Below are 13,443 nucleotides of genomic sequence, written 5' to 3'. Positions count from 1 at the left end.
CCTTTTTTGTGACCTTGTGGCCACTTCACCAGATGCCTTTTGACATGTGTCTTGTCTATCTCCATTGTAAGATCTTGGCAGGTTAGTGCCATATCTTTGTAGCCACTTTCTGACCCAGTACCCTCCAGGGGTGCTTCTATACATGTTTGTTAGAAGAGTAAGTGCATAGTTGATAATCATAGATTTCATCAGAATAGTGAGTTTATCTGGAAATTTATATCAATTTTATGTTTAGATTTACAATGTGTAGTTATTGAGAAACTAACAGCAAAAAATACTTGACACTTAACTATGTGCCAGGTACTGATCCAGTCACTATCTATACAAACCCCTTTATTTGAACAAGTAGGTTTTATTATCCTTGCCAGTTTACAGATGAGAAAACTGGGGCATGGAGAAACTTGCCTTGTGTCAAATAACTAATAAGTGGTAGATTCAGCATTTAAATAGCCACATAGTCTGTCTTTCACTACCATCTTTATAATTTTTGAAATTTTTTTTTTTTTTTTTGAGACGGAGTCTCGCTCTATCGCCCAGGCTGGAGTGCAGTGGCGCGATCTCGGCTCACTGCAAGCTCCGCCTCCCGGGTTCACGCCATTCTCCTGCCTCAGCCTCTCCGAGTAGCTGGGACTACAGGCGCCCGCCACCACGCCCGGCTAATTTTTTGTATTTTTAGTAGAGACGGGGTTTCACCGTGGTCTCGATCTCCTGACCTCGTGATCCGCCCACCTCGGCCTCCCAAAGTGCTGGGATTACAAGCGTGAGCCACCGCGCCCGGCCTGAAATTTTTAATAACAGGATTTATATATGATATTTATGACTTTTTTTTTTCTTTTCCTGAGATGGAGTCTAGCTTGTCACCCAGGCTGGAGTGCAGTGGCGCGATCTCGGCTCACTGCAACCCCCACCTCCCGGGTTCAAGCGATTCTCCTGCCTCAGCCTCCTGAGTAGCTGGGATTACAGGCACCCGCCACCATGCCCAGCTAATTTTTGTATTTTTTAGTAGAGACGGGGTTTCACTGTGTTGGGCAGGCTGGTCAAGAACTCCTGACCTCATGATCCATCTGCCTCGGCCTCCCAAAGTGCTGGGATTACAGGTGTGAGCCACCGTGCCCAGCTAAATTTTGTATTTTTTAGTAGAGACAGGGTTTCACTGTATTGGCCAGGCTGGTCAAGAACTCCTGACCTCATTATCCACCTGCCTCGGCCTCCCAAAGTGCTGGGATTACAGGCGTAAGCCACGGCACCCGGCCAGTATTTATGACTTTTTAAAGCTCATTTGTTCCCTAGTATATGCAATAACTTAGATTACCTAGTCCACTACTTTATAATGAAACCTTGACTTTGTAGCATGAACTTAGAAATTCTTTTGGAAATAAGTAGTTGGAAAAATACATGCAAATATTTATTTGAGTGCCTACTGTATACTTTATGCCAAGTGGATACAGTTGTCTGGAATTTGTTTTCCTACTTCTGCTGTAAAGCTGGCCCTTTTCCAAACTTTACCTATTCATTTCTCCCTAAAATGGCTTTGTTTCTTTGTTTCTTTCCAATGTGTGCTGCATAAAGGCAGAGAATTTACAGATGAAAGGTGTATTTGGTATCCTAAGATTCTTGAATTCTATAGTAAGCTGAAATTTTAGTTAAAAAAGAAAAAACTTGTTTCCCAAAAAAGAAATAAACATTAAGATGTAAATATTTACTACTTACAGATACCAGAATTACATTTGCGTATCCTATCTCAACAAGTTGGTTCTAATTCTTAAGTTCTGAATAGATGATATTGACAACTTTGAGCTGTTTAAAGAGAAAGTTCATTTCTTTATGCTGTCATTAAAACTGTTCCGACTCTAATTATCAGGTATCTCTGTGGAAAAAATAGATTTAAGCTAACAAAAGTAAGATAGAAATTATTTGTTTGCAGTTTTTTTGAGACAGAGTCTTGCTCTATGGCCCAGGCTGGAGTGCAGTGGCACGATGATTTTGGCTCACTGCAGCCTACGCCTCCTGGGTTCAAGCAGTTCTTGTGCCTCAGCCTACCAAGTAGCTGGGACTACAGGCACACATTAGCATACCCAGCTAATTTTTGTATTTTTGGTAGAGACAGCATTTCGCCATGTTGGCCAGGCTGGTCTTGAACTCCTGGCCTCAAGTGATCTGCCTGCATTGGCCTCCCAAAGTGCTGGGATTACCAGCGTGAGCCACCATGCCTGGTCATAAGATGGAAATTATATATATTGTACGCGAATGAAATTAAATTTATTTCAAAGTCCAGGCCAGCCACAGTGGCTCACATCTGTAATCTCAGCACTTTGGGAGGCCAAGGTGGGCAGATTACCTGAGGTCAGGAGTTCGAGACCACCCTGGCCAACATGGCGAAACCCCATCTCTACGAAAAATACAAAAATTAGTCAGGCATGGTGGCGGGTGCCTGTAATCCCAGCTATTTGGGAAGCCGAGGCAGGAGAATAGCTTGAACCCAGGAGGCGGAGGTTGCAGTGAGTTGAGATTACACTACTGCACTCCAGCCCAGGTGACAGAGCGAGACTGTCTTAAAAAAGAAAAAAATTAGAGTCCAGAATTTTCTCCAGATGCTTTCAAAAAGCTAGACATTCTGTATACTAAATGACTAAAAAGTTTATCTATAGATGTAGAAAAATTAATACAGGTTTTAAATGTGCATTTAGTAAATTCAGAATTTGAATTTTTCTTTTTATTTGCAGCTCAGATCGTCTGATAGAAGAGACAATAAGGTAGGAATAAGTTTTTGCTTTGCTTTGTTGGTTTTTGTTTGCACATAAATTTAATGAACAGTGTTACAGCTGTTTCAGAATTAAAGAAAAAACATTTTAATGAACAGACCAAAGTTCGTTTATCCTCCTTAAAGATGAGATTTTTACTATGTCATTCCCTTACAAGAGACGTTCGACACCCAAAGTAACATTTCCATAGTTACTTTAATTAAGCTGTTTTACTTAGGTTAATTTTTCCAATTAATTTATACTTAATATTTTCGATCTCAGTCTTTTTATTCTCACTTTTTAAAGGAAAGCGATTTAAAGCATAATTTGATAAATAACTTTATCCCATTCATATAGACTTTGCTGTTATAGCACCTGCAGAAAATCTACCGCAGTAATAGTTCATAGTATCTGTAATAACATTGAACTAGTTTCTTGCTTAAGTTAAGGGACATTTATTTGTTGTTTTGAACTGCTTAGCTTTCTAGGTTTGACGAATTTGAAAATATCTATTTTATGACAGTAAAAAAGTACATTAACTAGGTCTCTGTGCTCTAGAATTCACCAGTGTGTAAAGCATTGGTTTTCAGGAAAGGTAAATCAAAGTACATGACAATAACAAACATTTGTATTTTTTTTTTTTTTTTTTTTTTAGATGGAGTTTCACTCTTGTTGCCCAGGCTGGAGTGCAGTGGTGCCATCTCGGCTCACTGCAACCTCCGCCTCCTGGGTTCAAGTGATTCTCCTGCCTCAGGCTCCTGAGTAGCTGGGATTTCAGGTGCGTGCCACCACGCCCGGCTAATTTTTTGTAATTTTAGCAGTGACAGGGTTTCATCATGTTGGCCAGTCTGGTCCCGAACTCCTGACCTCAGGTGATCTGCCCACCTCGGCCTCCCAAAGTGCAGAGATTACAGGTGTGAGCCACTGCGCCCAGCCACATTTGTATTCTTACCATGGATATTGGGCTTGTGCTAAAAGTACTTTGCATGCATTATTTTATTTGATTTTCTCAATAACCCATTAGATAGACACAAATCATTAGGAACTATCGCCAAAACAAAAAAGGAATTAAGTAATTTGCCTGTGGTCACATGACTAGTAAATAGTATTAAGGATTCAGAGCCTTCAGTCTTAGTCTACCTCTAGAAACAGAGCTCTATTGAAACCACTGCTATATTTACCACATTGTAGAAAGAATACAAGGTTTCGGGTCTGATTTGGTTTGGAACCTGCCTGTGCTGTTTATTAGATCTTAGATCTCTGTTCTTTAGACAATTTACTTTAACTTCTTGGAACTTTCATTTTCTTATCTGTTTAAAAATACAGTATTGATGATAATACTTATCTGTAAGACTGTTAAGGATAATGTGAGGAAAATGCCTGATCTAATACTAGGTAATCTGTAAATGGTAGCTATATTATTAATACCAATCCTTTCTTTTTTAGCTTTTTATTTTGATATCATTTCAGATTTCAGAAAAATTTCAGTAGTGAAAAGAAGTCCTATATACCCTTTACCCAGCTTCTACAAAGTTTAACATACATTGATGCTCTTTACTCCTAAATATTTCCGTGTTCATTTCCTAAATATCTGTTTCTTTTGTATGGCTTCATGGATTCTTTATTCAATGGATTAGAATATTTTCCATCATTAATCATCTTTAATACATTATAATCTTTTATAACAATAAGCCATGATTGTGTCTTGAATTTTTTTTTAAATTGTATGTGCTGAGCCTTCCACCTGAAGAAAGTTTTCACAGAATTGCCTAATGTTGACTGAAGTTTCTTCCTTGTAACTTTTTCCTTTTCATCAGCACATGAGATCTGATCACATTTTGTCAGGAATTCTTTACTTAAAGTTTCCCAATCATCCTTTTTCTTTTTTCCTTTATTTCCCTTTCTTTCTGCCTGCTCTTCTAGGGCCAGCCTGCCTTAATTAAGCTTTCACTTCAGAACTGGCCTATTTAAGGGCTGGTAATATGAGTATAAAAACTTGGGGTACCTCATAGGACAAAAAAGAAATTAAAAGGAACAATTGAGAACCATTGAATTGTTACTATTGTTACTATTATTTTGCTAGTTAAAAAACATGTTATTAGGTCTTTTATTTCAGTATTTTCCCTTGTTTCAAAATATGATAGGCATTACCAGAAAAGTTTCACTGAGTATAAAGCTAGTTATGATTTCTGATGAAGAATATAAAATTTGTGTCAAATAATATTTTTGCATATTCCATATGGAAAAATTTACCTTTTCCTTTTAGAGATACATTTTAAAACTATGTGAGCAACTGAATATAGATGTCAAACATCAACATATTGAAAAGAATTAGCATTTTTAATATTTATAAATCCATTTCTAACCTTTAAATATATGACTTGCATTATCTGTTGTTGAAAAAAGCGTGACTGAGTTCAGTTCACAGAACAGGTAACAGGTAAGAAAGTGGAAGTTCCTGTAAGCATATCAATGATTTATCATTTTAAAAGCATTATATATTATTTAGAGCTTATATTTTGCTTCTAAGTATTTGACCCTTGAAATAACAGCCTAGATTTCATTCTGCTTGACTCTAAGTCATGAAATGAGAAAGTATGTCTAGATATACTTTGTGGTACTGGAAATCATGCATCTTCAACAAGTTAACATAATGTATGATGATGATATCTATTCCCCAAGGAATACAAAGTGCTTTGCAGAAATTATTTTTTAACCTCTGTCCACTTGTGAGTCAAAGTCTACAGGAAATGGTGATAGTTCCAGTTTAAAAAACAGAAGCAGGCCCAGCATTGTGGCTCATGCCTATAATCCTAACACTTTGGGAGGCTGAGGTGGGAGGACTGTTTGAGGCCAGAAACTGGAGTCAGCTGGAGCAATATAGTGAGACCCCATCTTTACAAAATTGTTTCTAAAAAGCCAGGTATGGTGGTGCACATCTGTAAGCCAACCACTTGGGAGGCTGAGGCAGGAGGAGCACTTGCACCCATGAGGTCAAGGCTTCCATGATGGTGCTACTGCAGCCCCACCTGCATGGCACAGTGAGGCCCTGTCTCAAAAAAATAATAATATGTCATTCAAAGATTGATATATGGGCCAGTATAGGTTTGAAAGCTGTTACTTTATACAAGACCATAGTATCTACATGTAATACCTTGTGAACTTTTTTACAAAACAACCACATTTTCAATGTATCATATTTTGTCATAATCTCTCAAACTGAAAAATTATGAATAAGAACTAAATGATGCAAAAGAAGTTGTTTGTTAAGCTCTTCTTGTGTTCCTTTCATTTGGGGATCAAAAATTCAGTGTATTGCGTGGTTGACATTGCTCCCACCTTCTGCTGTAATTTTGACTGGTGATTCTCTACACCTCCAACATTGTTCTGGTCCTAGATGTCCTTCCTCCATTATCCTAAAATAATTTCCTCTATTCGATTACCTACTTCTTGGGATTAGTGCCTTCCACTTTCTTACTTTATTCCCTTATTATGCTGAACCATGTCCTTAGTAACTTCCTGAGAAAGAACAGGAGGTAAATTGTTTTGGACTGCCCACATCCAAAAAGTCTTTATTCTGCTGATATTCTGGATTCATTATTTAATTTAACCAAGATAGAATTCTGAGTTGGAAATAATTTTGAAATTTTTAAAGGCGTTGTTTCCAGTATTGCTTCTAAAGTCCAGGCTGGACACAGTGGCATGCGTCTTTTCCAGTCCAATGCTCTGGGCATTGAGTGAACTCTTAGAATCTGGAAACTCATCTTCAGTTCTTGGAAATTGTCTTACGTTCTTTATCATTTTCTTCCCTCTTCTTTCTCTGTTGTTTCATTCAAAAAAATATTAAAAAGGTTATGTGTTGGGCCTTCTGAATTGATCCTTTCTTACCTTTTCTCTGTTTCTGTTGATCTTTTTGTTTAACATTCTGGGAGATTTACTGAATTTCTCCTTCCAGTTCTTCTATTACATTTTTATATCAGCTCTTCATTTAATTTACATGAGCTCTTTCCTGAGAGACAGATACACACATTTATGTGTATGTTTTGTGGATGTAATAATCTTTCGTCTCTCTGAAAACATTAAATGTAATTTTATTTTAGAGTTTCTTGAGCTTCCTTTATTGCCCCTGTTTGCTCAGCCTCACTTTTCTGTTTGCTGGTGGTTTATTTGAACTCTGCCTTCCATGTTACCTCCTCACACATGTAGTGATTATTGGCTGTTACTTCATATTTAAGAGTGTGACTCCAAAAGAGGATGAGCTTCCAATCACTCATTGCTGTTACTCAGGCTGGAGTGCAGTGACATGATCATGGCTCACTGCAACCTTGACCTTCTGGGCTCAAGCAATCCTCGCACCTCAGCATTCTGAATAGCTGGTACTACTGGCACACACCACCATGCCCAGCTAAGTTTTTTTTTTTTTGGTATTTTTCTGTAGACAGGGCGTTTCTCCATGTTGTGAAAAGAATGTGTGTTGGGAAGCTCATCCTGTGAGCATAGGGTGGTGACACTTGTTGAATGTTAGGCCTCACCGTGCATGATCAGGTGGACCTGGCCGTTTCACTGGGGATTTCAAGTTGCCAGACCTCTATATCTCTTCTCCTGAGCTAGGTCTTCTACTGGACTAGGGGCAGCCACCTAGCTGCATGCGTTAGGAAAGGCAATTTTGGGGTATGGCAACTCCTTGTGCAAATTTCTACAAATCTCCATTTTTAACCCTACTCCACAGTTCTGCCCTCAGAGAGACTGATCCTTCCATTCTTGAGCGTTCCCGAGATCTGTGGAAAACTTTTTAAAATCATTGCTTGACTCATAATTTTATTGAGGTGCATCACAGTGGTGGATTTGGAGCTGCTAATGTGTTTTTTTGTTTGTTTTGGTTTTACCCAGTTACATTTCTTTATTCTGAAATGTCATTTCAAAAGACCAGACCATAATACTTCCACATGAACAGATATTTTTCTAGAATAGGCCTAAAAGTATTGGGAAGATGGGATTGTCAGCATTAGAACACATAGGAAATCAGGACCCTGGAAGAACTGTAATATTCTCTAGGACCTTTTCATTTTCTAAATTTGCAGAGATACAGCCTGTGATTTCAGTTGAAAGTGATCCAAATCCTAGTATGTCCATGTTAATTGTGTGTGTAGCTTCAAATGTTATTTAACATTTCTTAATCAAGTGGAATTTTTCTAATGTTCTTTCCATTTTTCTTTTATCAGACACTTGTATATTATAAAAGTACAGTGTTCTTATTGTAACAACTTAAATAATACTAAAATGGATAAAGAAGAAGTCGGCTGGGTGCGGTGGCTCATGCCTGTAATCCCAGCACTTTGGGAGGCTGAGGTGGGCGGATCACGAGGTCAGGAGATCAAGACCATCCTGGCTAACATGGTGAAACCCCGTCTCTACTAAATACAAAAAATTAGCTGGGTGTGGTGGCGGGCACCTGTAGTCCCAGCTACTCAGGAGGCTGAGGCAGGAGAATGGTGTGAACCCGGGAGGCAGAGGTTGCAGTGAACCGAGATTGCACCACTGCACTCCAGCCTGGGTGACAGAGCAAGAGTCCGTCTCAAAAAAAAAAAAAGAAAAAGAAAAAGTCAATGTCCTGGTAGTACCCCTCCATTCTTAACCCCTGAAGCAACTTATGTTAACTGACAGTTGTGTATCTTTCTGATAACCTTTTTCACTGTCATACAAACATCCCCAAAGATGTTTGTTTCTGTAATTATTAGAGGATTCATATTCTATACATTCTGTGGTTTGCATTAATCACTCAATATGTTATAAACATCCCTTCAAGTTGATAGAAATACTACTAACTGTTGGTTTTGTTTTGTTTGAGACCGCGTCTTGTGTTGTCACCCAAGCTGGAGTGCAGTGGCGCGATCTCGGCTCACTGCAACCTCTGTCTCCTGGGCTTCAAGTGATTCTTCACCCTCAGCCTCCCAGTAGCGGGGTACAGGCGCTCACCACCACGCCTGGCTAATTTTTGTATTTTTAGTAGAGAAGAGGTTTCATCATGTTGGCAAGGCTGGTCTTGAACTCCTTGGTCTCAAGTGATCCACCTGCCTCAGCTTCCCAAAGTGCTGGGATTACAGACGTGAGCCACCGCTCCTAGCCCTAACTCATTTTTTTAAATAACCAAATACTATGTAATCACTGCCTGTGATTTCAGTTGAAAGTGATCTAAATCCTAGCATGTCCATGTTAATTTTGTGTGTGTGTGTGTGTGTGTGTGTGTGTGTAGCTTCAGATGTTATTAACATTTCTTAATCACTCAGGTGGGATTTTTCTAATGTTCTTTTCATTTTTCTTTATTAGATATTTGTATATTATCAAAGTACATTTGTATATTATCAAAATGTTCTTATTGTAACAACTTAAATAATGTAAAATGGGTAAAGGAAAAGTCAATCTCCTGGTAGTACCCCTCCATTCTTAACCTCTGAAGTAACTTGTGTTAAGTGACAGTTGTGTATCTTACTGAAACACAACTTTTTCACTGTCATACAAACATCCCCAAGGAAGTTTGTTTCTGAAAATATTAGAGCATTCATATTCTGCACATCCTGTAGCTTGCTTTGATCACTCAGTGTGTTATAAACATCCCTTCATGTTAATAGAAATAATACTAACTCATCCTTTTTAGCAACCAAATACTATTTCATAGTATGGTTATATCATAATCTACTATACCATTCAAATGTTACTTCCAGTTTTGGGGGATATTTTTTTTTTTGGTCTTTTTGCTGCTGCTGTTTGTTTTTTACTATTCCAAAAATGCTTCAATAAATATTCTTTTACAGATTGAATGTTGCTTATCCAAAATACTTGGGACCAGAAGTCTTGGGGATTTCAGATTTTCAGATTAGGGATGCTCAACCTGTATATACCTCCTTACACACTTTTGTTTCTCTTTTGCCATCTCAAATCTTGAAATTCAAGTTTTGATTCATGTGTCATTTGTTTAGAATACTCCCTCTAGCATTTCCCTTCAATAAGATACATGGTGGTTTACTCTGTGAGACCTTACCTGGCCAAAAATGTGTTCACTCAGCTCCCAGATAGGTCCAGCTATGAGAGCCTCTTAAGCAGTGGCATATCAGGCAGTGATGCATCCATCACTGGGCAAAGCCCAGCAGCTCTTCCCCTTTGGGGCTGGGTATCACACCAGCTACAAGACCATCGGCTCTCTGCTTGTCATCTTTCTGGCTGCATGTAGCAGTCCTTTCCCAGCTGCAGTGCCTGGGAGCAGTTTCACTGCAACTCCTGTATATGCAGATCCATAGTCTTCCACTGTCTGGGTTCCTCAGGAAGCAAGGAAGCCCTAGGTCTTTGCCACAAGCTTGAAGAAAAATCTAAGCTTCCCTGTTGTCAGTTCCCTGGTTCTCTTTTCACTTGAGAGATTATAGCCCTCCACCTGGCTTTCTTCCCTGGAGATCTCAAGGGAGCTTGGGGCCTCAGATGGACCCTCCCTAGTGTGTCTGCTTTTGTTCTTGTGCTACTCCGTGGAGGAAATGGACCAAAGGTCAAGTCAGGAATTTATACTGTCACCATCATCTTCCCCAAATCTCAATCTCTTGATTTTTTTTAAAAAAATAGATATTTTCAAAATTGCTCGACAGCATTTCATTTTCTGTTGCTATTTATAATGTCAACATGCAAAGCACTCCTCTTGTGTGTTACATATCAAAGTGGATACTGACCCTGCCTTCTAGGGCTCTAATGTCCAGAGAGATAAGACTATGGGAAATGAATAATCGTGGAAGTGATAGCAAAATGATACTACCTTAGGGCCAAGCTTGGTGGCTCACACCTATAACTCCAGCACTTTGGGAGGCGGAGGTAGGAGAATGGCTTGAGCCCAGGAGTTTGAGACCAGCCTGGGCAGCATAGGGAGACCCCATCTCTAGAAATAATTTAAAAACTAGAAAAAAAAATTAGCCAGGCATGATGGCACATGCCTGTAGTCCCAGCTACTCAGGAGCCTGAGGTGGGAGGATTGCTTGAGCCCAGGAAGTCAAGGCTGCAGTAGCCACAGTCACACCACTGGAATCCAGCCTGGGTGACAGAGCGGGACCCTGTCCCCCAACCCCCCCAAAAAAGGATATTAACTCAGAGATCTTTTAAACAGGACATCAAGACAGTCACATGGAAGAGATTGTGTTCTATAAAAAGTGACTTTTTCTTTTCTCTTAATCTTTTCTCTTTTTTTGAGACAGGGTCTCGCTCCATTATTCAGGCTAGAGTGCAATGGCTCCATCACAGCTCACTGTAGCCTCCCCCTCCTGGGCTCAATTGATCCTCTCACCTCAGCCTCCCGAGTAGCTGGGACTACAGGCACACACGTCTAGCTAATTTTTTATTTTGGTAGAGATGGGATTTCGCCACATTGCCCAGGATGGTCTTGAACATTTGGGCTCAAGTGATCCTCCCACCTTGGTCTTCCAAATTTGGTGCTGGGATTACAGACGTGAGCCACCACAGCCAGCTGTTTTAGCCACGTTTAATGAATCTGTGATCTTTGTCAGCCATCATGGAAACCCAGCATAATGTTGCACGCATGCCTAGTTGGTTCTCAAGTAGAATTTTGGAACATAATCTCTTCATAAATTAAAGGCTGGTTGCGTATTCATATTTTATGATATTTTATATTTCTTTTCTGTTTTTATAATTATAATTCCCTTTCAACAGTTTTTCCTGATTAAAGATATTTTAGTAGCTGGCTTCTTTTTAAACTGTTTTTAAACTTTTTACAGTTTTTAAACTTTAAATTTTAAGAAGCTTTTGTATATGTGATTTGTCTGTTTATGTCTTATTTTGTTTGTTATTTTGAAGCAAACAGGAAGTGGCTTACTGCCTTGTATAAAAAGATATCAGAGAACAGTGGAGTCATTTGGAAAAAGCACAGTGGTAAAGTGGCTTCGGAAGTGATTTTTTTCCCCTTATTTTCTGGCACAGTGCTTTCTAAGACGATGCTGCTCACTGTAGTTTTCTTTCACTTTTAAGGGCGTGATGGTTCCAGGCAGGATAATCTTAAATGGTGATTTGTCATCTCTTTTTCCCCTTGCAGCATTGCTATGGCAACAAAAGAAAATATGACTTCACAGAGAGGAATGTTGAAGTCAATTCACAGCAAAATGAACACCTTGGCCAGTATCCTTTTCGAATGTTTGCAGTGTGTGTTTTGAGGGTAGAGGGGAGAAGTGTCTGTGTGTGCTTTCATGGGGGGCAGGTTGCCATCATCAGTAGCAGTAGAGCCCATCAGTAATTGCATAATATGAATATACTGTGCATTCCTACTTTGTGAAAGTTTATGCTCTTTAGTACCATTCCTAAAAGACTGCACCTCAGAAGTTTCTTACTACTAGATGTAGAAAAAAAAAATTATAAATGTGAATTTAAAAATTATTCACCAATTTCTTCTACATTTTAGAAAGCTTTTAAATTTGTGTTAGAACTCCACACTATACATTATTCTTACCTAAACATGATAAATTACATGCCTTTTCTTTTTTGTTTTTCCCATTTAGAGATAAGTCAGTGGCAGATGCTTGGGAGGGGGAAGGAAGGAGACAGCCACCCGTATGGATGAGCTGTAGCTACTGATGGAGTTTGTAACTCTATGCACAGGCTGAATTCTGGGATACATTTTCCACTTGTTTGTTGTAACCTCTACTTTAAAATGTTTCAGTTTTCCATTTTAAATTAGGATTATTAATACTTCCCAGAAACCCACTAGGGAACCAGAAGAGCCTGGCACGCTTGAGTCATTTGATTCAGCGAACCCCCGAAAAGACAAGCCTTCGAGGCAAAAAGCCTTCCTCCCCAGCTGCCAAAGGGGGAGGACCTAGAATTTTCAAAAGCTGAGTATCTTGTGGTCCTAGAAAATTTGAGGTCACTTTTAGTTTGATATGTCTTTGCCTAAGGAAAAGACTATCCTGATGTGTGCTGTTATTCTGCAGTCTGCTGTGAATGTTGTTGTTGCCTTGTCACGCTAAGTATAAAACCACATGTCCAAAATCACATTTTATAAAATTTACAGAGTGCGGTTATATACATTATCTCATTTTACTAAACTGTGAACTCGATTGCCAGCCAGAAAAGCTGATTAGTGAATATAAGAGTTTGTATTTAGTGAAACTTTTGAAACTTTGAAATAGAAGTGAGTCAGATAGCTAATGATTTAAAGCACTAAAGCCTTTCTCAATTGTTCATTAGAATTTACCACCACTCTTCTTTGTGACCTCTTTACTACTCTGTAAGCATCTCTCCTGTAAGTTCTCTCTCTCTCTTTTTTTTTTTTTTTTTTTTTTTTTTTTTAAAGACAGAGTCTCACCCTGTTACCCATGCAGGCTGGAGTACAGTGGCACGATCTCAGCTCACTGCAATCTCCAACCTCTCAGGTTCATGCAATCCTCCCGCCTCAGCCTTCCAAGTAGCTGGGACTACAGACGTGTGCCACCACTCCCGGCTAATTTTTGTGTATTTTGTAGAGACAGGGTTTCACCATGTTGCCCAGGCGAGTCTCAAACTCCTACGCTCAAGCAATCCTTCAGCCTTGGCCTCCCAAAGTGCTGGGATTGTAGGTGTGAGCCTGCCCAGCCCAACACTAAGTTCTCTTAAGGCAAAGTAGTATACTGGAACCTAGCATAGCACCTCATACAAATTAGTCACATGGGAATTTTACAATTAC

General features: G+C 39.3%; 1 protein-coding gene across 5 annotated transcripts in view; it reads left to right on the top strand.

Annotated features, from left to right (window-relative positions):
* GOSR1 (golgi SNAP receptor complex member 1) overlaps positions 1-13,443 on the top strand; it is a 46,910-nt gene that overhangs the window by 30,845 nt on the left and 2,622 nt on the right. For 3 of the 5 annotated variants that reach the window (XM_055256318.2, XM_055256317.2, XM_055256320.2), the window contains exons 7-8: positions 2,724-2,753; positions 11,821-11,903. In XM_055256318.2, the coding sequence (XP_055112293.1) occupies positions 2,724-2,753; positions 11,821-11,903 (113 nt within the window). The remainder of the gene's footprint in view (positions 1-2,723; positions 2,754-11,820; positions 11,904-13,443) is intronic. The other 2 variants (XM_063628735.1, XM_055256319.2) reach the window with 1 other exon arrangement.

This window comes from Symphalangus syndactylus, chromosome 20, assembly GCF_028878055.3.
Source record: "Symphalangus syndactylus isolate Jambi chromosome 20, NHGRI_mSymSyn1-v2.1_pri, whole genome shotgun sequence".
NCBI classification, from domain to species: Eukaryota; Metazoa; Chordata; class Mammalia; order Primates; family Hylobatidae; genus Symphalangus; species Symphalangus syndactylus.
The sequence above is the reverse complement of the archived record's forward strand: the minus strand, read 5'-3'. Positions and strand labels throughout refer to the sequence as shown.